The following is a 25,164-nucleotide window of genomic DNA, read 5'->3' on the forward strand; positions in this document are numbered from 1 at the left end:
TGAAAATCGGCAGTACTGGGGCTTTGGAAAATAGTCAAAAACATAATTTCTGTGTAGTTTATGAGTTGGTGTTCATTTTTTTTTTTCCACAAGAGTGATTAAATCTAAGGATTTCATGCATGCTTTTTCATTTTGCTTGCCTTCCTTAAGTTTATTTTTCAGAAGATATTATACTCAAGATTTAAATATACTCAAGTACTGTGAAAAGTGAGTAAAACAATGATGTGGGCATAGTCTAATAGTTGTTGACATTTTACCATAAAGCCTTGAAAGTTTTTTAAGGGGTATATACTGTGGAGGAAGATATCATCCAATTTCCAGCTTCAAGCAGTCCTATCCCCTTCATCTCCACATATATACAGATTCCTGTAAATTTGGTGTCTGACTTTGCTGTCTCTATGCATTTTGAAAGACTACTTTTGGAATTAAGAAAGGTGTTTTCCTAGATGAAGAATCAGATAGGAAATGCAGATTCCTTTATTCCATACAGTAACCCACCAGTAGGTAGTATCATTATCCCCATTTACAGATGGGGAGCTTCCCTGGTGGCTCAGCGGTAAAGAATCTGCCTGCAGTGCAAGAGACTCAGGAGACATGGGTTCCATCCCTGGGCCAGGAAGATCCCTTGGAGAAGGTAACTCAACTCCAGTATTCTTGCCTGGAGAATCCCATGCACAGAGGAGCCTGGTAGGCTACAGGAGCCTGGTGGGCTATAGTCCATGGGATCTCAAAGAGTCAGATACAATGAGCCACTAAACTACCACCACCATTTACAGATGCAGAAACTGAGGCTTCAAATCAAAATAATGTTTACTGAGGTTACACAGCCTGTGAGTGGAGCAGCCAGTGTGGGGCCCTGTTGGTCTGTCTTCAGAATCTGTGTTCCAGATACAGTGCTTCACTGTCTCTCTTCCTTGTGAACTGTCACGTTGCGATGAACATGAACTATACTGGAACCTAGACTGAAGAGTGTAGAGTGGCCAAGTTTACGATCTGCAGCCTGTGAACAAAGGGTATATTTACTAGAGTTGGATATTCAATCTGGAACTAGGGGGCCTCAGTAAAGAGCACTATTGGGGAACGAGGGAGAGGAGCTACTATGCACAAGTACATACTTGAACCTATTTCTAAAGAATTTGAAGAGAAAAACTCTACCCTGTAGAGTAGGGCTTCCCAAGCATGATGTCTCTCTCTTTTTTTTATTTATTTTAATTGGAGGCTAATTAATTACAGTGTTGTGGTGGTTTTTGCATGCATTGACATGAATCAGCCATGGGTGTACATGTGATGTCTCTTGAAAGGAGTGTAAAGTGATGTGAACATCACAGTTGACACATGAGGAAGCCAAATCAGACCAGTGTGCTGCTTTCCTGCGTCGTGATGGGCGTGGGTCGTGTTTCAGAAGCCGCACACGAGCACGTGCCACCTGTCAGGAGATGCTATGGGAGGCCGGTCTGCTCTCAGTCAGTTGTTTGAGGCTCAGAGGCCGAACCAGTAGCTTCTGAAAGGGCGGCTGCTGGAAACCCTGCACATACGATGCTGCCTCCATCAGATGACACGGAGTGGCTTCCATCTCCATGTCATCTCCTTTCACTTGAACTGCAGGGAATGACTTCACCGTTGATTAGTAAACATCAACTGGGATGATGACAGATGCAGAAAGATAAACCATGGCTCCTTGAGAGCATCCAGAACTCTCTGCTGTTGAGCCTCAGCTGGTTTTCTTGCTGGTACCTTCATTATAAACACTGAAAAGAACATTCTGGAACATTCTGCTTCTGCAGGGCAAGGGACAGTTTGGAGCATCGCTGTCCACCTGACCCCTGTCTCAAGGAATCTGCTGATTTCTGAAGCAGACTCAGAGGCTGATGTTGTTATTTTCTTGAGCATTCGTTCAGGCATCCTTTTCTTGCCCTGATTGCTGGCACGTGCCTTTCTTTTAAATACCCAAACTTTATATTAGAGAAAGCCCTCTATCAGTCAAAGTTGTAGTACATAAGTATCGCTTTATTTTTAGAAAGCAATACTCATTCCACAATAATTAAGTTGCTTTGGGGATCACTAAAATGTCTGTTGCGGTGAGATTTACCTTAAACAGAGCAGGTCTGCTCACAGGCAACAGTGGCTTTTTATTTGGGCTGTGCGCTAAAGCAACTGGGGAAATTTTCAGTGAAGACTGCAGCCAAGGGCCCCCCTTTAGATATTTCTGGTTTAATTGATCTGGAGTGGGATCAGGTATTGGTAGTTTTAAAAGCTCTCCAGGCATTAATAACACAGAGGCAGGGTTGAGAACCAGTGCTCTTGAGGAATGATTCTCAAAAACTTGAGTGTGCCTCGGAATCCCCTGACAGGCTTGTGAAAACACAGACCTGCAGGCTGCAACCCCAGAATTTCTAGTGTAGGACATCTGGAGTAGGGTCCGAGATTCATCATTTGTAAGTTCCCAGGCTGTGCTGACGCTGCTGGTTCTGGGAACCCAGTTTGAGAACCTCTGGCTGAGAGGACTCTTTCCAATAGCCGTATAAGATTCTGTTTTGTTTTGTTTTATTTTTTTTAAAGAAATGATGTCAGTACAAATACCCAAATATCAATAACCTCAGATATGCAGATGACACCACCCTTATGGCAGAAAGTGAAGAGGAACTAAAGAGCCTCTTGATGAAAGTGAAAGAGGAGAGTGAAAAAGTTGGCTTAATGCTCAACATTCAGAAAACGAAGATCACGGCATCTGGTCCCATCACTTCTTGGGAAATAGATGGAGAAACAGTGGAAACAGTGTCAGACTTTATTTTTTTGGGCTCCAAAATCACTGCAGATGGTGACTGCAGCCATGAAATTAAAAGATGCTTACTCCTTGGAACCTCTGGAGGTTCCTTACTCAACTATGACCAACCTAGATAGCATATTCAAAAGCAGAGACATTACTTTGCCCACAAAGGTCTGTCTAGTCAAGGCTTTGGTTTTTCCAGTGGTCATGTATGGATGTGAGAGTTGGACTGTGAAGAAAGCTGAGCACCAAAGAACTGATGCTTTTGAACTGTGGTGTTGGAGAAGACTCTTGAGAGTTCCTTGGACAGCAAGGAGATCCAACCAGTCCATTCTAAAGGAGATCAGTCCCGGGTGTTCTTTAGAAGGAATGATGCTAAAGCTGAAACTCCAGTACTTTGACTACCTCGTGTGAAGAGTCGACTCACTGGAAAAGACTCTGATGCTGGGAGGGATTGGGGGCAGGAGGAGAAGGGGACGACAGAGGATGAGATGGCTGGATGGCATCACCGACTCGATGGACGTGAGTTTGAGTGAACTCCGGGAGTTGGTGATGGACAGGGAGGCCTGGCGTGCTGCGATTCATGGGATCATAAAGAGCTGGACATGACTGAACGACTGAACTGAACTGAACAAATACCCAGCCTTGCTTTTTTTTTTTTTTTTTAAATTTAAACCAGTATCCTCACTGACAGGCAATTAGAGACTCAGGATCTGAAAGGAACTAGATTCAAGGCAGATTAGAAGTTTTGTTTTGTTTTTTAAATAGACAGTGTTGCAAGGGTCTGTAGAATCGTTGCTCAGGCTAATAGGCTAATAAAGTTACCCACATATTGTTCAGCTTTACTGAGATGTGTAGTTTGGGAAAAGATGAAATGGCAACACTTTTAATGTTCTGGACAGCATGATACATGGCACAGAAGTGCAAAGATGAATACAAAGCATGGTACTTGGCCCACAAAACAGGACGTTTTAGGTGCAGTATGTGCGGTCTCTGGCTAGATGTGTATACTTCTTATTTAATTGGATATTGCAAATTTCTCTTTATCCAATTCTTGGGACTTTTCCTATTTGCTTTTTGAAAAACCTCCCCCATCTGTAAGTGAAAAACCCATGATGAGATGTTTGATCTTCTAGGATGCCAGCTCCACCATGTCTGGAGTACATTCACTGTCCACCTGTCTTCACCCAACCTTTATGGCTCAGGCTTCCCAGGTGGCACTCGTGCTACAGAACCCACCTGTCAATGCAGGAGACAGAAGAGACATGGATTCCATCCCTGAGTCAGAAAGATCCCCCGGAGGAGGGCGTGGCAACCCACTCCAGTATTCTTGCTTAGAGAATCTCATGAGCAGAGGAGCCTGGCGGGCTACAGTCTGAGGTCGCAAAGAGCTGAACATAACTGATGCGACTTAGCACGCACACAGCCTTTATGGAAGAGTGAACTTGTGGAAACAGCTATACCGTGTCCATGTTGGGCTTGTGGGATTGGGCTTTGAACCCAAGCAACAGGGCAGCCTGACTCACCCTTCCTGCCGTGCAACTTCTCTGGGTGAGAGTGTCTATGCTGGCTGATAGAGAAGAAAAGAGCCCATTCTATCCCTTTGACAGACCCTTAATTAATAGTAATCATGAAAATTGAAGTTGTGCACAGCCATGGCTATTCACCATTGTGGTCTTAGCAATTCCTGGACTGTGCGAACAGAGCACCCCTTATTCTGCAGTTAAATGAAAAATAATGGCATCACTTCAGCCTTAAGGAAGGAAATGTTCAAGTGCAACCTCTGTGTAATTAAGCTGAACATGATTATCAACAGAAAGTGATTGTACTTGTGTTCAGAGGCGAGAAGAGATAAGCCACCAAGCATGTGACATATCAAAAGAAAATGGTTCTGGGGATGTTTGATGTCCCCCCGGACCTGGCCAGCTCTGTGCCTGATGGGCCCCGGGGTTGGGGCAGGTGCCACCCTTCATACCATTTTCTCTCTTTTCCGGCCGTTTGAACGTTCTTTCTCATCCATTCTTGAGACTGTCTTGTACTGTCTGTCTGTCTGCCATTTCTCTGTAGATCTTTCACCTGCGTCTGTCCCTGCATTTTGTTTTATTTGTTACTTTCTTCTTTGGCAAGAATTGCCTTTCTCCACTTGAACTTGCCACTAGCTTTCTGACAGGCAAAAATTAAAGCAGTCCATTTAATTTTTAGCCAAAACAGGTGTTGAGTGATTGACCCTCACTCCAGAAACCTCATTTATTCCTCACTTCTTTATTACCCCCTCATAATTCATTAGCTTAATAAAACGCACGTGTGAAAGTTCCAAGTGGAAAGCACCGCTGTACATAGCGTGGATGCCTGCATCCCTCTCCTGCCTACATCCTGGGGATTTAAGGGGACCAAGTTCCTAGTGAGATAGTCAAGCCTCCAAGATGTGGTACTTCAAAGAACCTCCAGTTGGTGAGGTTTGAAACATAAGATTCCTTCTTTGCTATGGTACCCTGGTAAGACAGCTCTTATGGAAAATGCTGCCTCCATTCCCTTTCGTGGAATCCTACATACATAAAGCCTTTCTCTCTTCTCCATTCTGATTCCCAGCAGTCCCAAAATAGCCCATATTTTCAGCTGGTTCCAGAGCACTTGCAAGGGGCCCAGCCTCATTAGACAAAGCCCCAGACCCCAGTGCTCATCACTCTGGAGTATCCGTCTCACTAGCATCTGAGCTTGGTCGGTGGATCCCGAAGGCCCACATAGGATGGGGTGGGTGGGGTGGTCATCTTCATCTTAATTTCAGTTTAGCAAATGTCTGAAGCTAAAGGTCTGAAGCTCCCCCGCCCCCCGCACCACCCTTTAACATTTTCGCCAGAGCCCAGACTCCTCTTGCCAAGTCCTCCCCCACCTCTTCGTTCCTAAACCCCTGTGTATTACGAAGGAAATGAAATCCATATGTTTCTGATTCATTTACACGTAGCTCATCAAAATGTAGTTTTGTAAGAGCTCTTTGGTATCCAAGAAGCATTTGGAGCCTTTTTATGAGACTTTTAACTCCCCCCGCCATCCCCTCAGCCCTCCATCCCCTTAGAAACAGGAAGTTGGGACTTGCCAAGAATAAATAAAATCAAGCTTCAGGGTTGACTCTGTCCCTGGGCTGAGCCATTAGACCTAAGTGGACTCAACTCCAGCATCAACAGAGAAAGACCCTCTTCCTCCTTCTCAGGGTGCCCGGTGCCCTCGTGCCACTTACACCACACCCCACACGGCAGTGAGTTCAGTCTCCCCATCTGCTTCTCTTAAGGCAGCCGCCCACCTCCACACACTTGTTTTGCAGAGTCTTCCTCTGGCCCAGGGAGTGAGGGCAGACAGAGATGCAGATGGTTGCTGCCTGGACAGTGAGCGGACTTGAACAGCCATTCCCCACCTCTGTCCGCTCACTGGTCCCTGGGGTCTCTCTCTCAGACTTTCCCACCCACAGATGCTTACCAAGCAGTTGACTTTCTGTCTTTTTTCGCTGGGATGGTGGCTGAAACACCCACAACTCTCAAACCAGGCTTCAGGGCAGCATGGCCATCCTTTTATGACATTTTGGAGTGTTTCATTTTTCTTCAAGGAAGGCTTATAAGCTTAAAGGGAAAAGACTGCCTGCTGCCACTAAGACTCCAAAGCTTTTACTGTCAACCTCAGACATGACATGAATCAACTTTCTTCTAGAGCGGGGTTAGGGATAGGTTGGTGGGGGTGTGTGGATTTTCCTCCTCGATCCTAAGGATGATGATTAATGGAGAACCATTCAAGAGCTTGCAAGGATTCCTCGCTTGGGCTGTTGTCAAGAGTGCAGTGGAAGGGATCCTGCTCTTGTCTTTGCACATTCCAGCTTGTTTCCCCTACTCTGTCATGATGGCTCTGGGCCTTTTAGAGGCAAAAACCTGGGTGCGTGGGGAGCAGAGCTGGGCCTGAACATTCTTACCCCACTTCCCAGCTGCAGAACTCCGACTCTTTCCACAGTGTGTTTAATTTCTTCATGTGGGTGCGTATGTTGTATTAACAACTATGCACTCATTCCTAAACTGCGTGGACTCCAAGGCTATTTAGCTGCAGAAGAATTTGATAAAGTCTGTGCTTAGTTTCAACATGAAGACAGTTAAATATTATGTATACATTTTGTGTGTATGTATGTAAGTGGGGGACCCATTCTCGGCAGAATTCTTTAAAAAACAGCAATTGTAAAATGTTTTAGGTAAGTTGGAAAAGAGTCTGAGTTCCAGTTTATGAGACCTTGCAATCTGAGCTTCATCTGAAATCCCACAGCAAGGAGAACCTTTACCAAAGATGCTTGTGTTGAAGCCGTTTCCTTCCTGGTGAAAGGGCCTGGCAGGAGCGTGCTGGGTTTATTTGGTTAGTTCTTTCTCAAAGTGAATAACTTGGTGTGTCTATGATCCAAGGACAGATAGCTGTCAGTGCATTGCTGAAGGACCTTCAGATGGCTTGAAATTTGCTTGACAGTGAGGACCACATGAGCATGGTTGAGGTTTTCTTCATTCTGTGCTGCTGCTTGCTGGTCCTTACTTTCCAGAAAAATATGCTGCCTTAGGTTTATAGATAAACACTATACACACAATCTATTTAATCCTCTCAGGTCGCTTAGTACTGTCATTTTAGGTAGAGAAATGGTAGTTGATGTTTATCCGGTGAATTTTGCCGAGTGTGATTCATTCACTGATTGGCTCATGTGTTCATCAGATAGGAAGTCCTGTGTGTAGTCCTGTTCTAGGTGAGGAGAACTCATCTCCCTGCTTGTGGGTGGAGGTTACATCACAGTGCTCACATGGGGAGTAGCAGAGCTGGGGGGTGAGCCTGGACCTTCGGTTCTGTTCAGAAAGTTTAAGATATCACTTACATGCAGAATCTTAAAAGAAATGACACAAATGAATCTATTTACAAAACAGAAATAGACGCTCAGACTTACAGAACTAGCTTATAGTTGGTGGAGGTGGGGGGAAGTTAGGGAGTTTGGGATGGACATGCACACGCTGCTGTGTTGGAAATGCATAACTAACAAGGACCTACTGCAGAGCACAGGGAACTCTGTTCAATATTATGTAGCAACCTACATGGGAAAAGAATTTGAAAAATAGGTGCGCGCGCACGCACGTGTGTGTGTATGTGTGTAATTGAATCACTTTGTATACACCTGAAGCTATCACAGCATTGTTAATTAACTATGTTTGTTACTGAATCCAAGCTCGCTCTGCTTAGGTATTGAGGCAAGGAGTACGACTTTATTCGGAAAGCCAGCTGACCAAGAAGATGGCAGACTAGCACCTCAAAGTAACCATCTTATTGGGGCCTGGATGCCAGGTTCTTTTATAGATCAGAGATGGGGGGAGGTGAGGAAGCAAATAAAAGGGCCATTAATCTCACAAACATCTCCTAGAACGGCAAGCCTCAGGCAGGGGATGTGTTAATTTCTTCCTTCCTGCCATCTATAGGTGGACAGAGTTCTGAACAAAGGCGCTTTAGTTTACAGTCAGGTGGAGGGACAGGATTCTCCGAGGCAGGCCCTTCGGCATAATTATATTAACAAAAGCAATGAAAAGTAAGTCACAGAAACAGTTTCAACATGGAGTCAGAATTGGCCTCTTCTCTGCAATATGTTGTTGTTCATTTCAATTTAGTCGCTCAGTCGTGTCCGACTCTTTGCAACTGCAGCATGCCAGGCCTCCCTGTCCATCACCAACTCCAGAGTTTACTCAGTCTCATGTCTGTTGAGTCAGTGATGCCATCCAACCATCTCATCCTCTGTCATCTCCTTCTCCTCCCACCTTCAATCATTCCCAGCATCAGGGTTTTTTCAAATGAGTCAGGTCTTCGCATCAGGTGGCCAGAGTATTGGAGTTTCAGCTTCAGCATCAGTCCTTCCAATGAATATTCAGGACCGATTTCCTTTAAGGTGGACTGGTTGGATCTCCTTGCAGTCCAAGGGACTCTCAAGAGTCTTCTCCAGCACCACAGTTCAAAAGCATCAGTTCTTCAGCGCTCAGCCTTCTTTATAGTCCAACTCTCCACACATGACTACTGGAAAGTTTCACTAAACCTGAAGGGGTGCCTGGAGAGGGCTACAGCCCTCAGCCACATATACAATCAGAAAGCAGTAAACACACTTCATACCCCAACTCAGGGAATTAGATAGGTGGATGAGCAATTATTGTTCCCATTTATTGATCACATACAAAGTACCAGTCTCAATAATGATCATCTCAATGGGCACAACTCTATAAGGAACTATTCCCCATTCTATTTATGAAGAAACAAGCTTTAAGCAACCCACCTTGAGGACATTTACATCATAGGAACAGAGTTGCGATGCCCAACTCTTTTTGACCCCATGGACTGCAGCACTTCAGCCTCCTCTGTCCTCTACTATCTCCCCGAGTTTGCTTAAATTAATATCCATTGAGTCAGTGATGCTATCTAACCATCTTATCCTCTGCTTCCCCCTTCTTCTTTGCCTTTAGTCCTTCTTTTTTTTAATTCATTTATTTTAATTGGAGGCTAATTACTTTACAATATTGTAGTGGCTTTGCATAAATTGACATGAATCAGCCATGGGTGCACACGTGTTCCCCATCCTGAACCCCCCTCCCACCTGCCTCCCCATCCCGTCCCTCAGGGTCATCCCAGTGCACCAGCCCTGAGCACCTTTTCTCATGCATCGAACCTGGACTGGTGATCTGTTTCACATGATAATATACATGTTGCAGTGCTGTTCTCTCAAATCATCCCACCCTCACCTTCTCCCACAGAGTCCAAAAGACTCTTCTGTACATCTTTTTTTTTTTTTTTTCTTGCATATAGGGTCATCATTACCATCTTTCTAAATTCCATATATATGCGTTAGTATACTGTATTGCTGTTTTTCTTTCTGACTTACTTCACTCTGTATAATAGGCTCCAGTTTCATCCACCTCATCAGAACTGATTCAAATGTATTCTTTTTAATGGCTGAGTAATATCCCACTGTGTATATGTACCACAGCTTTCTTATCCATTCGTCTGCCGATGGACATCTAGGTTGCTTCCATGTCCTGGCTATTACAAACAGTGCACCTTCAGTCCTTCTTAACATCAGGATCTTTTCCAATGAGTCAGCTTTTCACATCACATTGCCAAAGTATTGGAGCTTCAGCATCAGTCCTTCCAATGAATATTCAGGGTTGATTTCCTTTAGGATTGAGTGGTTTGATCTCCTTGCAGTCCAAGGGACTCTTAGAGAGTCTTCTCCAGTATCACAGTTCAAAAGCATCAATTTTTCGGTGCTCAGCCTTCTTTATGGTCCAACTCTCACATCCATATGTGACAACTGGAAAAGCAATAGCTTTGACTAGACAGACTTTTGTTGGCAAGGTGATGTCTCTGATTTTTAATAAGCTGTCTAGGTTTGTCATTGCTTTCCTTCCAAGGAGCAGAGGTGTCTTTTAATTTCATGGCTGCAGTCATCATCCACAGCAATTTTGGAGGCCAAGAAAATTAAATCTGTCACTACTTTGACTTTTTCCCCTTGTATTTGCCGTGAAGTGATGGGACCAGGTGCCATGATCTTAGTATAAGATATAACCAACTATACTCTAGTGTAAAATAAAAAAAAAAAAGCAGTGACTTTCCCCTGAACCAAAGGGCACACTTCATTCTCGTCAAGCAAGTCATGGTCAAGAGTCAGAGCTTGTAACCTGCCAACTCGTTAATTTCCAGTTGGAATAGCAGTGGAGAGTTCTCACTCTTCCCAGGCCTGTGGTAGTTGAGGCTTTCTTTGAACTAGCCTCCTGAACATAACATTGACTGAATTTGATTAAGAATGATCAATGCCAGTCTGCTTTTCCTTAGTTGTATTAGCCTGAATTATGTACAAAATATCTCAGTGGCAGTTGCACCTCAGGCCTTGCCATAGGTGAATTTGAATTCACTATTTGCAGATTGAATTGTTTTGAACATTGTATGAAAATTGGCATTTGAAATGTGTTATTTCTTATATCAGTTATTTTAAGTAAGGTGAATAAATCCCTGTTCTTTTGTCTTTTGTTTAAATATACAATTTAATCTATTTTTTTTAAAGTAGTGGCTTTCCTCCCTACACACCCCATAGCTAACTCCCCTCAGTTCTTATACTATAATGTGTAAAAAAACCTCTGTCATTGCACGTGGCAGAACTCCCGTGCTAGAATACTAGAATCTAAGACTTCAAGGAAAAAGCATGTTTATCCAAATGTTGCTGTCACCTAGGTGTTTAATGTTCAGGATGTTTTTGCCTGCATGTTTGAGTAGTTTCTAGTTGAGAATGTCCCAGGGACTAGAAGCGCTCGGGGAGGCCATGTGGGTTGTCTTTTCACTGTTGGTCAGAATGGGTGAGTGAATATTGGCACTTCCTTCTGGCTTGGTCTGCTGCATTTCTTTCCTCCTTGTACCTGGCATGTAGTAAGTGCTTAAGAAATGGGAGGAAAATTGCTGTGTATGTCCCAGGCACTCAGGCCTTTCTGAGCAGTCTAACTAGACTAGCAGTCTAGACTTCTGTTCATTTTTTTTCTCCTGTAGTAGCTGAAGTGATACAATGTTGTATTAAAACTTGGTATTCATAACCTTTGCAGTGGTAGCTGACAAGATTTTTCGGTGCAATCTGCCCTTCTCCAAAGTGTTTCTTAAACTCTCTGATTCCTGGATTATGACCTAATTGAGAAATAAGATGCACTTACCACCTCTTATGGTGCTAATGAAAGGGGTTCTGATGGCACAGGAGATAAAGCATAATAGATTAAGATAGTGTGTGTCAGGACCCTCATCTCTGTGTGGGGTTTTGGGGGTTGCCCTCCAGCTTACCTGTCCCCACCTATACCCTGTCATAGGACACAGGTTCTAGTTGCTGCTGCTGCTGCTAAGTCGCTTCAGTCGTGTCCAACTCTGTGCGACCCCATGGACTGCAGCCCACCAGGCTCCTCCATCCATGGGACTTTCCAGGCAAGAGTACTGGAATGGGGTGCCATTGCCTTTTCCGAGGTTCTAGTTGGGCTCAGTAAAAGTTAGCATTTGGCTTTATTCTTGTGATTAAACAAGTCATGTAGTGAGGCATGGTGGGAAATGAGCAGAATAATCTAAGTGGATGTTTTTTCTTTACTTTTGTTTCCCTTGCAAATTGTTTCTGTTGTTTTGTTGTTGTTTTATGTGTTTGTGTATGTGTATGTGTGCGTGTAAGTACTTGAAATAGGGAAAATGGCTGTGGACATCTTGATAAAAAGGTACAGAATCAGGTTCACTTTACATATCACGTCTCAGGCAAATTCTGAAATCTGTGAGAAAACAGACCACAGGTTGATGCCAGTTCATAATAAACTCCCCAGAAAATGCGATTAACAGTAACTCCCACACAAAGTTCCTTCCTTTTCAAACCAACTACCTGATGATGCAGCATTTTTTCTTATACTTTTTCTAAATGTCAAGGCATCTCCTTGACTCGGTTGTTTCAGGAAAAAAGTCCAGATAGTGAAACTTCAAGGTGGTCAGTGGTAAAAAGTCAGAAAATGGAGTAATCTGGCTTGATGAAGGAACAGTGTCTTTGAGAGTTTTTCTGTATAATTTTCTTTACAATTGAAATATGCATAAGTTTGCGATGAAGTAAGAGGACAACTTTTAAAACATAGTATGTCATGTGACCTCATCTGTGTCAAATAATAACACACATGGGGTAGCTTGTGTGTAGAACTAGTGTGGAAAAGCATGGTTTAATTGTGGTTGGAGGTCACGTTGGGCAAACATAGGAAACTTGAACTAGTTCATTATACATGTTTAATTCTTTAACTTTTTTTTTTTATAATGGAAATGCATTTATTTTAATGACAACAAGTAGGAGTACTGAATCTGAGTTAGGCAGGGAAGTGCTCTTTCTTTTCTGTATGCTTGTTGGTCTGGAAGAGTCTGTTTTAGATGTGAAGGTGTCAGATATCCTGTGTTACAGCCCCAAGGACTGACCTGAGCCCCTTCCCTACAGTGAGCTTCATTTCTAAGTTAAATAGTTGGTCTGCTTTTATGAAATACGCCTGTAGAATCTGTCAGTGCCAGCTGCCTTGAGAGCTTTTCCTGGAAATAACTGTGGAAGAACTGAAAAAAACTGAAGCAAAGACTGAATCTTTTATCTGTCAGCAGTGCCTACCCTTTTAAGTTTCGGTTTAGACTGAAACACGCACGCATGCACCCACACGCACAGAACCCAGCAACATTTGTAAATTTGCAAGCATAAATATGAAGGCTGGATGAGAGGCCGTTTTTGTCTTCAACGCCAGATTCAGTTTTGCCTGGTTTGTGTAAGAAGGAACTCCCTCCTTTCTCTGTGCCGTCCTCTCTCACGGCAGCAGTTGCCCTCCTGGTTGTAAGGAGGACTCCTGGGAGATGCTGCACTGGTCCTGGCCTCCCAGGGACGGGCACGACTTTGGGTATGCCTGCCTGCTGCAGTTGGATGCCTGGCCCCTCTCAGCTCTGGATGCTCTTTGTCCTGGCACACCGCTGCTAGAGATGCCTGGGAGTAGAAAGCGACTTCCCTGAGCCCTTGAGGATTCTTTCTGGATGGCGCCTTTGCCTTCTTGAAGCTGTCCATGAACATGAACTGGGCATCTTTGCATTTATACAGATAAAATATGAATCTTAGAATATAATCCAGTGTGGTCTAAAATGCCAGACACTTGTGGTACACATAGCAGGAAGGCATAATTTTCCCTGGCCAAGTGCAGTTTTGTTTTAAAAGTCACGTGAGTGCTTGGGAGTGTGAAGCATCAATTTTGATGACATTCCACATCACTGTATGACGTCAGTGTGTCCTCATGCGTTGATCATGGGCAGGGAGGTCATAGAATTCCCTTTACTGTGCCTTGATCTAATGAAAGTTTCCTTTACATTTAACTTATAAATCCGCTGGAAAAAAAATTGGTTGCTGAAGATATGGTGTGGTTGGACTGGGACTGAAACCCAGGCCGTGTGACAATAAGATGGCAGGGTTTGCGCTCCTAGCAACATAAATACACCAGTGTGTTCCTGCCCAGATGCTACCGACCCCCTGCTGTCTGCTCATCCAGAGAGACCTGTACAGTATCTTGCTGATTTGTCTTTTGCTTTGCATCTCTCTGTCCATAATTATTTAATCATGCTATCAAAGCAAGCATTTGGTCATTTATAAAACTTTGGTCGTTTATAAAGGTTTGGACACCTGGTCCAATACTGATTCCATCGTTGATAGTTTCCACTCCAGAGAAACTGCAGACCATTCTTATCTTCTGTTTTCCCCACAACATTAGTTTCTGATGACTCCTCTCCCATCAGTAGCTTAGGGTTTAGAATAGTTCCAAAGCATTTTTGAAAAGCAGTTACTGTAATCCTCCTCATCTCAGATACCTCTCTGCTGGAAGTATGTCAGACTCCCAAATGTTTCCAGCATTTACAAACTTTCACACGGTGTCTGAGAGTTGGGAGATGAGTTTAAAATAAGATATGGTCCTTGCACTCAGTAACCTATGGAACACATTGTACTAAACACAACATTTGAAATAGCTAATTTAGCCACTTTGTAGGGTTTGGGGACAGCTGGAAAGCCTGTGTGACAAAGGTGAGACTCTGCCTGATGGTTATTAGGTGTCTTAACAGAAATCTCAGTGTAAGTCCAGTATGTATGTATCATAGAAACAATGTAGAAAAAAGACTGAAAGGAAATTAACCACCCCATTGCAGCAGCATATGTAGTGATTCAGACTCTGAGACATAAGCCTGGGCACCCAGATTTTTCTTTTACTGCCTATTGGACCATGAAACTCACATCACTTAATATCTCTCTCTGCCTCAGTTTCCTTATTTGTAAAATGGGGATAATTCTGGTACATAACTCAGAGGCTTAGATGGATTAAATGAACGAATATATGTGAAGAATTAGCCCACTGTCTGACTTGCGGTGAATGTTAGGTAATTTGCCAATTTGGAATGGCGAGATGATGAGAGGTTTTATCTTGGTTTTCCACAGTGGACATATGTGCCTATGATAGAAGAGAAATATTTTTAAAGTTGAGTCTCTTAGTAGGGTTTTAAATCTGTGTATGCCACAGGTGAGTCATATTTAGATGACTCGAAAGCCATTTAGAACAAATATTCATGAGGTTAGGCAACATTTTTTTTTTTTTTGCTAAAACTCAGCTCACATTCCTTTTTAACCTCCATAAATGGAATTAAAAACTGCCCACGAGTTCCCAGAACCTTTCTGCTTCTCAAGAAGTTTTAGTGTACATTAGAATAAATTACTTCATTTCCTTTATCACTTGTAATGGTTAAATTCTATTTTAAGAATTGGTTACACAGGCATCTCAGCAATGTAATTAACAGCAGCTGTTAACAGAAAATAAATATAGCTTTTGTACCTTCTTAAAGTAACATTTGCCAAATTGTAGTCTCCAGTCATTTATTATACTTTATTCCCATGTTATAAAATACCAGATATGCCCAGTTCTAGACTGATTCTCTCGTTTCCCCAGTGAGAAAATTCAAAAACCTGTTTTGTTTTGGAAGGGGTCATCACCAATATGTAAACTTTTATAGATGCAGCTGAAGAGCTAGTAGTCTAACCTTTTCTGCTGTACATATTTACGATTTGAGGTAAATCACATACAAAATAATGTGCTAAATTACAAATACTGCCTTTTTACTGTCCTGTTTCACAGTTTTTTTATCCAGCAGTTTTTAAGTGCACACCGTCCTCACTGTTATTAGAGACACAGCGTTTCTTGTGTGATACACGTCATAGGAAGTTTCATCTGAGCCATAAATTCTCTGTAGCCTTTCAATGTTTTTTCCCATTCATCCTATGAAAGTGTTTGTGCTCTTTACTATTAACCCCTTATTGATCATTTTCAAATTAATCTTTAAAAAACTTCTCTCTCCAGTGATATCTGACACTTGGAATTATACAGATACATCCACAAGGAATAGAGAATATGTCTTTCTCAGTTGCTTTCCTTCAGTTTCAATGTATCAAACCATCTCCAAGTTTGTTGCTGGAACAGTGGTTTATAATTCTTTATGATTCCTTAAGCGGGCTCTTCTTCCTCTGGTCTCCCTTGGGTTCACTTAGTAAGTGACAGCTGGGTCTGACGTCTAAGTTGGTCCCAACCATGAGTTCAGCTATTAGTGCTGCGTATTGACTGGGCTTCTCTCTCCTTGTAGGCTTTCCTGTTCCTTGAGGCGGAAGTGGGCTCTTGGTACGTTTGACTCGGAACATCAGGAGGGAAGAGTAGAAGTCAAGAGGTCCTTGAGACCTCACTGAGGAGTCTCAAATGTCATTTCCCCTGCAGGCGATTGGTCAGAATTAGTCCGAAGGCCAGCGCAGATTTGAAGTGAGGAAGTAGATCCATCTCTTGGAGAGAGGAGCAGCAGGAAATGTGTGGCCATTTTTAACCCACCACAACCTCATCTTTGACTGATTCCCTCCAGTGACTCTGGGCTTCCCTGATAGCTCAGTTGGTAAGGAATCCGCCCGCAGTGCAGGAGACCTGGGTTTGATCCCTGGGTTGGGAAGATCCCCTGGAGAAGGGAAAGGCTGCCCACTCCAGTATTCTGGCCTGGAGAATTCCATGGACTGTATAGTTCATGGGGTTACAAAGAGTCGGACACGGCTGAGTGACTTTCACTTTCACTTCACTCCAGCGACCCTACAGACACGCCAAAGTTTCTCTGATAGAAAACGTTTCGAGCTAACATATTTTCCCTGAAAATACGTTGTTTTGTGGCCCAAAACTTAGTAATCCAGAGTGACTTGTAACATAAAAATCTTTTTAAGGACCCAAATGTGAGAGGAATACCCCCTCTGAGGAACAATCACTTTTTGTTTTATTTTATGTAAATATGATAAAGTCAGTGACCCTTAGACAAACCCAAGTTCCTTTTCAGCCTTGAAGGGACGAAGCAGATGTAAGGAAATTGTGGGTGTTCCCTTGGGGATGGGGGAACGGTGGGGAAGCTGTATACCATTGTTGTCAAAATTTGGAGATATTTTATAAACACAGCATTTCTGTGGGAATAGACTTTGTTACAAGAAAGCAGTTTGGCCATTGTGGGTCTTTGTGGAAGCAACAAGATTAAGGAACTTTCTAGAGACTGTAAGAAACGTGGTGAGCCCTTCAGAGAATGGTTAGCAAACATGTCCTGTGCATCTGCTGGGTGGCCATGAGGGCTTAATTACCAGGTCTTGGAGTTTGCCTTTACCTACATCACTATATGAGATTAAAACCAGATGAAAAATCAGATGTTCCATGCAGGAGAAGAATGGATGCAAAACAAGGCTTGCAAAACCCTTAAGAGCTTTATGTTGCTGAAGAATAACTGCATTGTCTCACATAAGGGAAAGACTGAAGCTACTCAGGGTGAGTGGTAGCATCAAGAAACCACAAAAGAAAGGGCTCGACGTCATAAGTACATTTTTAAAGTGCATAGTACGCAGCATAAAAGGCAGACTGCAATTTTTGAATTATGTGTCCCATAAAAGTACATCAGGTAAATATGTGTAATTGGAGTCCCTGGAGTTCTGGCTAAGCTCATTTTGAAGACCTTCAGAAAGCAGGATTGCCTTTCTAAGGAGGTGTCTTGCGATTTGAAAAAGCTCTTCTTTGCCAGTGAGATGCAGCTCCGTGCTTACAGAGAAGGAGACACACCTCACTGTGCTAGGAGTGTGTGTAAGACGTGCATGTTCTGTGTGAGGAAATTAAAAGCCTCTGCTTTTCGGTCAGAAGCAATTAGAGAATGTCTTTTTTGGCCACTGTGAGACAGATGCAAGACTCTTGGAAGCCTGAAGTGTTACATGAAGGTGGAGAATTAAAGTGAGACGCTTCTCTGCGAGTCCTAGGTCTTCAGGTGACGGCCCAAGCCTGGGACAGCACTGTTTATGCATTTCCACTTATCGGCAGGTTTTATGGATCCATGACCATGCCCCCTCTACATTTGATGGTGCATCAAGAAGTTGTTTTGGTCCAGAAGCCCCTCTTAGAACAGTGAATTAGGTGCCAATGTTGAACACAACTTAAGAGACCAAGTTTCCTTAAACCAAGAGCTGTTTTTCCGGGACTGGAAGAAGGGGTAGTTCCATGTCTGGAGTGCCATGTGTATTCTTCAGCTGCCCCTCTGTGTTTAAATCCCCCCATGGTGGCAGGTCTGTACACGAGGAATACGTGAAAGAAAGGCCTTGTGTCATCTTTTTACAGAAGGTGACAGTTGGGTCTTGTTGGCCGTCCTTTGACTAGTACTGTCCAGATGCTGTAGCACTCTAGAATAGAAGCTGGACAGTTGAGACTATCACCTAGGGTTTACTGGTGCCAAGTATCAGGTATTAGTTACATGTCCAGGTATTAGTTCAGCATTATAGATTTAAGCCATCTGGCCAATTAAAGCAGATTTATTTATCACTGTAGTAGAGTAGATAACCATTGGAACAGATGATGCCAAAACTTTAGAGACTCAACACAATAAATACTTATGTGTTCACATCGAGGGTCAGAGGCCATTTGACAGGGGCTGGGCCCTCTGTTCTTGGCGGCGGTTCAGGGATCTAGCTTCTCCCATCCTGCAGCCCCACCTTCTCTAGGACTCCTGAATCTCTCCGCTTGGAAAGCGAGTGAGGATCCAGCAGGGGCGGGGACTGTGGGTCAGGCTCAGAGATGAGGTACTTGACTTCTGCTCACATTCTGTCAGCCAGAAGTCTGTTTCATGACTGCATATAATGGAGGAGAGGGAGAAAAGAGTCGAGAGCCCAGAGAAGAGGCAGTGTCAGTGAGCCCTGGCAGCCTGGCCCTTGCTTTCCAGTTGAGGACTCCGGGGAGTTGCACCTGGGGCACAGATGTTGTTACAGTCTTAGCACCAACAGTGGGAGGCCTCCCAGTGGCCCTGGGATGATTCGCAGTGAAAGTGACTCTTATCACACAGGAGAAATTCTCTGTAAGCCTAAGATGTTTTCTGGAGCAGTCAGGACCTTACCCCTGCCCTCAGCAGAAGCAGGGTCACGTAGCCCTATTTACTTCTGGACACATCCGCTTTCTGGTCTGGGATGCAAGAGTTCCCAAGTGTGGAAAGCACGTTTTCCTTGTGTAGAGACCTGCCACCACGGAGGATTTAAGGACAGGGACAGCTGAAGAACACGTGTGGCATTCTGGACTCAGTCCCTCCCTCCAGTCTCTTAATTATGGATATTGGCTTAAAGCAACCTTTGTCTCTTAAAACAAGTTCTCAGTGCTCAGGATTAGAAGCAGCTGGAAATCTGTGCAAAGGGGCAGAGGTTTCAGATGTGTCTGAGTATTTTCTCTGTGGGCACGGCAGATGATCGGAGATGACACTCATTATCTGTCAGGCCAGCAGAGCCATATCCTCAGGGTGGACACCTGGGCAGAAGTGATACCTGGGTTGTCAGAGCAGCTCTGGGCCAACACGGAGTTCACTCCCGGGGTCCTGTTGTGGGGGCTTCTCCACTTCCATCTGGTCAACCCTGCTGGCAGGCAAGCTGAAAGGACTCCGGGAGAATTTGGGAACACTGAATGTTGAGAATCTATTAATCTGATTTAATGAAACTTTAAACAACTCTGGGGTGCACACTTAGTGGCTGTGAGGCATTAAAGATAGTAAATGCCGTGATGTGTCAGAAATGGCTTACTCTGGCGTGCCATAGACATTTGTCTTGGTTACCGAGACACAGAGAAAGAAATTACAGCACTTTCATGGATTTTTTTTAGAAGTCAAATTAGCATCCAAAAAATTCTAGCTTTTATTTCTCAGTCACATTCATCAAATTGTGTGTATTTGAGTCTGTCTAGATCGTATCGTTTTTCCTTTTATAGTGGTGTTACATAATGTATAATTATGGAGAAACCCCCTCATTCATATCCCTGTAAATTCCCCTTGTCCCCAGAGTTAAATCCTGAGCCAAGTTACTCCAGGGCTGGAGTCTGCCTTTCTTGTTTGTGCTGTGCCCCATGCATGTGGGTGCGTCATAAATACTATTCCATAATCACCTTCAAGGTGCGCATTAGGTGTGAGGCTTATACCTTACATAAACAACAGATGACAGTTGAGGAAACACAGATTATAAGCGTGCAATTATCTAATTATGGACCGATAGAGAACCGTCTGCCCATGTGAATTGTCAGGTGAAACTTTCACAAGATGATTTCTCCCGAGGAAGCAAGTTCTGTCTTTGTGTGTCGGTTTTTATTTTTCCCAGGGCTTTTGCTTTCACTTCAAACATATTTTGAGCTTGGAAGTAGGGTTGGGGCCCAGACAGCAAGTAGTTGGACTGCCCTGGCCTTTGCTGTTACTGGGCCTTACTGATGCTCTGGTGAGCCTCCAAATTCCATGTAGAAAGAGGAAACCTTGGGGACTGTGAAGGCATGGCAGGGTCCTTATTCACACGTCTTAATCAGGGATTAGACTGTGAGAAAGTAGTCACTACCGTGAAACTATGATCAGTGTATCATTCTGCACCAGGTTGAATTCTGCTACAGTAACGCCTTTGGAAAATCTCAGCAATTTCCAACAACAGAGGTTTATGTCTTGCTCTTATTATGTATGCCTGTGAGGTCAGCGGTAGCTCTGTGCCATGTCATCAGCCTTCCAGGACACAGGCTGAAGGATTGACCCCTCCAACCCCACCCCACCTGGGTTGTTGCTGGTCTCCAGGGAGAAAGGAAAGGCAGGAACCAGGCGATGGTCCTTCATCTTCAGCTCAGAAGAGGGACATCCCTCCCAGTCACATGTCCCGAGTGAGTGACCTGGGTAAGCCTGACGTCACCAGGACAGGGAAGTAGAATCCTCCCACAGGGAAGGGCAGGAAGGGAAGGGAAGGAAGCAGGATATGCTTAGGCATATCCTAAGCAGCAGTGGATCCTGCCACACTCGCCAAGGCAAGGTTGGTTTTCTCAGTGCTGCCCTTTGACAACTGCGAGTATTTCATCCTTGCCAATGGAGGCTGACAGACGCAGGGAAGGATAGAAGTGGAATCCTTTATCTTTGCTAATCCTCACTGCCACAGAGGGACAAAGAAATCTTTGGTGCCAACCAAAGTGGGTAAGGGGTTATGGCATGAATTGGGAGATTGGGATGGACTTATATGCACTATTGCTACTATGTATAAAATAGATAACGAATGAGAACCTGCTGTATAATACAGGGACTCTAGTCAGTGCTCTGTGGTGACCTAAATGGGAAGGAAATCCAAAAAAGAAAGGGTATATGTGAACGTATAACTGAGTCACTTTGCTATACAGTAGAAACTAACACAACACTATAAAGCACCTATATGCCTGTAAAAATTAATTTTAAAAACAGTAAGAGGGAAAAAAACCACTTCAATGTCAAAAGGTGTTGTCTATAAGAAGTAAGGGGAAAACTAGAAAGTGTGCACAAGTGTGGAAGAATGGGAGCTTACGAGAGAGGGAGGGCTGCCCAGACAAGGCCAAGGAGCTCCTGCTTTAGGGTTCACAGACTCCTTGTCAGTCTTGACCCGTGATCTTCTGAACTTTCAGAGATCTGGTCATTGTTTACCCTCAGTTCCCGTAAATATATGCCTCTCCAAAAATATTCCATCTATTCCTTTTACCAGTGCCCTTGTAAGATTAAAATAAAATTAGCGCCTAAAAGATGAGATTAACTAACTGCAGAATTCACCTCCAAGGATCCACAAAAGGAAAATAGGATCTTGAATGTTCACTGGACACTTGCCTGCACCTGGAATAATGCGGCTGCCTGGCCAGGGGCATTGGCTTATTAGCTTCCCAGTAAGCCAGGCAGTATCCTTCACTGACCTGCTGATTCAGGCATCAGGTCCTATTTGTCAGGCATTGTTGTAGGTGTTGGGGGACTGCAGGGGAGACTGAGACAGGAACCCTGCTTTTGAGGTGCTTGCGTTCTAGTGGACTTGTTTGTGAATGAACTATCACTTGTATATTAATTACTTTATTGAAATATGTATATGTTGATTAAGTGTGATACTGGGGACTCAGCAGTGAACTACATGGTCCAAGGTCCAGCCCTCATGGAAGTGCCATCCTGCTAGGGGGATGAATAGGTTATGAACTATGAACTGATAAATGCAGAATGTGAAGTGCTGCAGAGTGCCGTGATACACTGTGAAGGTAAGTTGGGTAGGGAGTTTGGATGTGAAGTGCTGATGTTGAGTGTATTCTTGGCTCTTGGGTGGTCAGGTTAGGCCCCATGGAAGAGGTGATGTGGACACAGAGACCTGGAGGAAAAGGTCATATTGGCAAAGAATGTTCCAGCATAAGGCAGTAAAAGATACAAAGTGGAACGCCCAGCAGGACCATCCATAGTTGATGTCTTTGGTGATCTGTCACCTGGGCTTTTCACTAAGAAAGTTCTTTACAAGAACTTCCCTCTCCTGCTGAGGTGGCCATGCCTTTCACAGAGAATGTGATTCCTATGGACAGTCAGGGGGTATTCTGTCTGCTCTGTGGTGTGGGTCACCTAGACAGTTCCAGTAAGCTGCTTCTGTTACATAAAGCACTCTGAAATGCAGCCCCATGTAATTCCAGGCTGTCTTTTTAATTAAAAAAAAAAAAAATTACCCTTTGAGTTTATAATGTAGATAGTTTTCTCAATTTATTTTTTGCACTTGGAGTTGGAAATAGTGGATTGATACACAGTTAAACACTCCTGTAGTTGTGTAGCTCTATGTAAATAATTGGAGGTTTGTTCTCAAAAATGGCTAGAGTGAGAGGTGGTGGAGGTGGAATATTTGGGAGGAAGCTGTGTCCTTCACAATCGCTGTATTGTCAAGTTGAATTAAGGCAAATACAAATCGCAACTGGTCTGTGCACTAATTTTGGACTCAGTTGCTTTTGCTTTAATTTTTGCCAAAAGTGAGCATTAAGCAATATGGAAACTTGATTAACTTAACATAATTAGGAAAGAGTGCTGCATGAGGTTACCAGAATTTTTTTTTTATAAAATCCTTCATTTCTGATCCATTTGATGTTGAACCTTTTTTCTCTCTTTGATGTTGAAATAAGGAGATTAAAATCAACTTGTTAGCTGTGAAACTTCTAGATATAAGAAAGAGTCATTATGTGTAAAGCCTTCTGCAACAAAAAGTTTCTGGTTTGCCTTTTAAAAAGTGATTATTGTTACTTTTGTTATTATTAAGAATAATTTCGCTTGCAGATCTAGTTAGTGACCAGATTTCTGGCCTCCTCTGGCCTATTGCACACCAGCCAGCAATTATCACAGTGAAGGGCTGAATCATAAATTTGAAATGTGGTCAAATACACTGTTATTTATCACTACTTAGATGACTGCATTAAATCACTGACTCTGAAACAGTAAACTTGGTGGTGTATTCCCAACAAATGCATAGAGATCCATATACCACCTCAGCTATTTCCTCAGGGCTGAAGAAACCCTCCCTGCAAGGTCTGCTTTATTCTACTCTTGTTTCTAGGTGGGTCCTGTGCATTAGTGGAAAGTAGGTGTGGTTTAAAGTCACGAAGACGCAAGTTCGAATCCTGCTCCCACCTGACTCTCAGAACTTAGACAAGATTTGAACTTTCCTAAGAGCCTTTTTGTATCTCTTCAACCTGGGTAACGATGTTGCAGTCAGTTTGTAATGAGGTTCAAAATGAGATGACTCTTGGAAAGCAATGAGCAAGGTGCCTGGCACTGGGTTGGGGCCCGTTATTGGTCAGTCCTTTGCAAATACTGCAGAGATGGAAATGATTACTCGGGTTGCCTGACCTTTTGGGGGAGTCAGCTCCATAATTGGCAGGCTGTAGGCTGGATGTGGCTAAAAGAAGTGTTTGGCTCAATGAGCACTGTGTTTAAAAATGTTTGGAATTTGTTGCCAACATTTAAAAATCAAGAGAGTTTTTACAGAGATGTCTGGGTTCCCGGCTTTATTTGAAAATTGAGACTGTCTGGCAGCACTGTGCCTCCCCCACTCGGCCCTGCACAGCCAACACCCAGCAGGAGCTGAGAGGCAGTGGCTTCGCTCAGAGAATGTGTGCGCTGACCTCCCTTCTCTCCTTGTTTCTGCCTGTTCTGAGGCCACCTCAGTGTTAGCAGCACCCAGTCTAGACATTAGGCTGATTGGATTTACTGAGCCAATGTGTATATTTTCTCTGTATGGTGTTAAGATGTTTGGCCCATTTCACTGTGGGCCTTCAGATGTGTTTGGCTCTAGCAAGGAAAGGTAATCCCTTGCACACCCCTGACTGAAGAAGAAGGGTACCTCCTTCCAGAGGGGCTATCTGTTTGACCGACAGTGCAGCTTTGTCTTCGACTAATAAAAAGTAGCATTTGGCGAGGGTGTTGAAACACTGGACCGGGCAAGAGGGTCCAGCCTCTACAGTCACCCACTGAGTAGGGTAATAGATACATACCCAAGTCATCCTCAGCATAACAAAGGCAAACATGGTTATGGCAGAGATTATGAGTGGGGGAAATTGTAGCAGTACCATGAAGTGAATAGGGCCTAAAGCTTACATTGGAGAAATCAGGAGAAAATATAGGATTTAGTTGGCCCAAAACAAAAAGGATAATTCATTACCAGATGTATTTTGGGACAGAATCAGCACTCTTGATCGAGTTAGGATAATAAAAATTATAGTCCAGTAATAAAGTTTTGCATTGCTCTGATTTGTTTCTCTTCAAAGCGATTATATCCCTTATCTGGTCTTCATCACAACTCACTACATTTTTCACAATCCAGTGACAGAAGAGTTGTCAGTTGATTCACTGGCGCAGTCAATGAATTCATGACATTTCTTCCTTAAAATCCCACAGTTTTGATTGAGTGCATTTTGAGGTACATAAGAAATGAATATAAATCAAAGATATCCATGATTTTCTCCCCAAGAAATAAATTTAAGACTTTTGTCTTGAATTCACTTTAGAAAAATGACATTTAATCTATATTTTTCTCATTGCCATTTAAGGGGCTGCATTCTGCTTTAAAAGCTACAATTTTGTAGGCCATTTGGTTCTTATAATAGACCCAGATTTGGCATAACCTGGTATACCAGGACTTTTTAACAAGATCACTTTGATGATTATTTTGATTTTTTTTTTTAGAAATTTTCAAGGAACCGAGAATTACCTTGGTTTTCCTAAAAAATATGACTGTGTTGGTGTTGATCTTGAGGTTATTGATTCTTAATAACCAGTTCTCAATTATAGCATCCATTTCTTTAAAGGATTTTGTAGTGAACTAATATATAATCGTGTTTTTGTCATTTGGTAGAGGTCTTATGTAAGCACTTAATTTTTATTGTGTGAGTATTAAGTCGTAAAAAGTGTCTACACGGTGCCCAGTAAAAGAACCAGACCTCTCTAAACATCTTTGTGGT

The 25,164-nt window shown here is 43.3% G+C and overlaps 1 protein-coding gene across 3 annotated transcripts in view; it reads left to right on the plus strand.

Moving 5' to 3' along the window:
- Positions 1–25,164, plus strand: part of PDZRN3 (PDZ domain containing ring finger 3) — a 268,944-nt gene that overhangs the window by 78,851 nt on the left and 164,929 nt on the right. The window contains exon 4 of one of the 3 annotated variants that reach the window (XM_070358887.1): positions 530–634. The exons of the other annotated variants lie outside the window; for them this stretch is intronic. Within the exon in view, the coding sequence (XP_070214988.1) occupies positions 530–634 (105 nt within the window). The remainder of the gene's footprint in view (positions 1–529; positions 635–25,164) is intronic. 3 annotated transcript variants of the gene reach the window in all.

The sequence above is a fragment of the Bos mutus genome, chromosome 22 (genome assembly GCF_027580195.1).
Source record: "Bos mutus isolate GX-2022 chromosome 22, NWIPB_WYAK_1.1, whole genome shotgun sequence".
NCBI lineage: Eukaryota > Metazoa > Chordata > Mammalia > Artiodactyla > Bovidae > Bos > Bos mutus.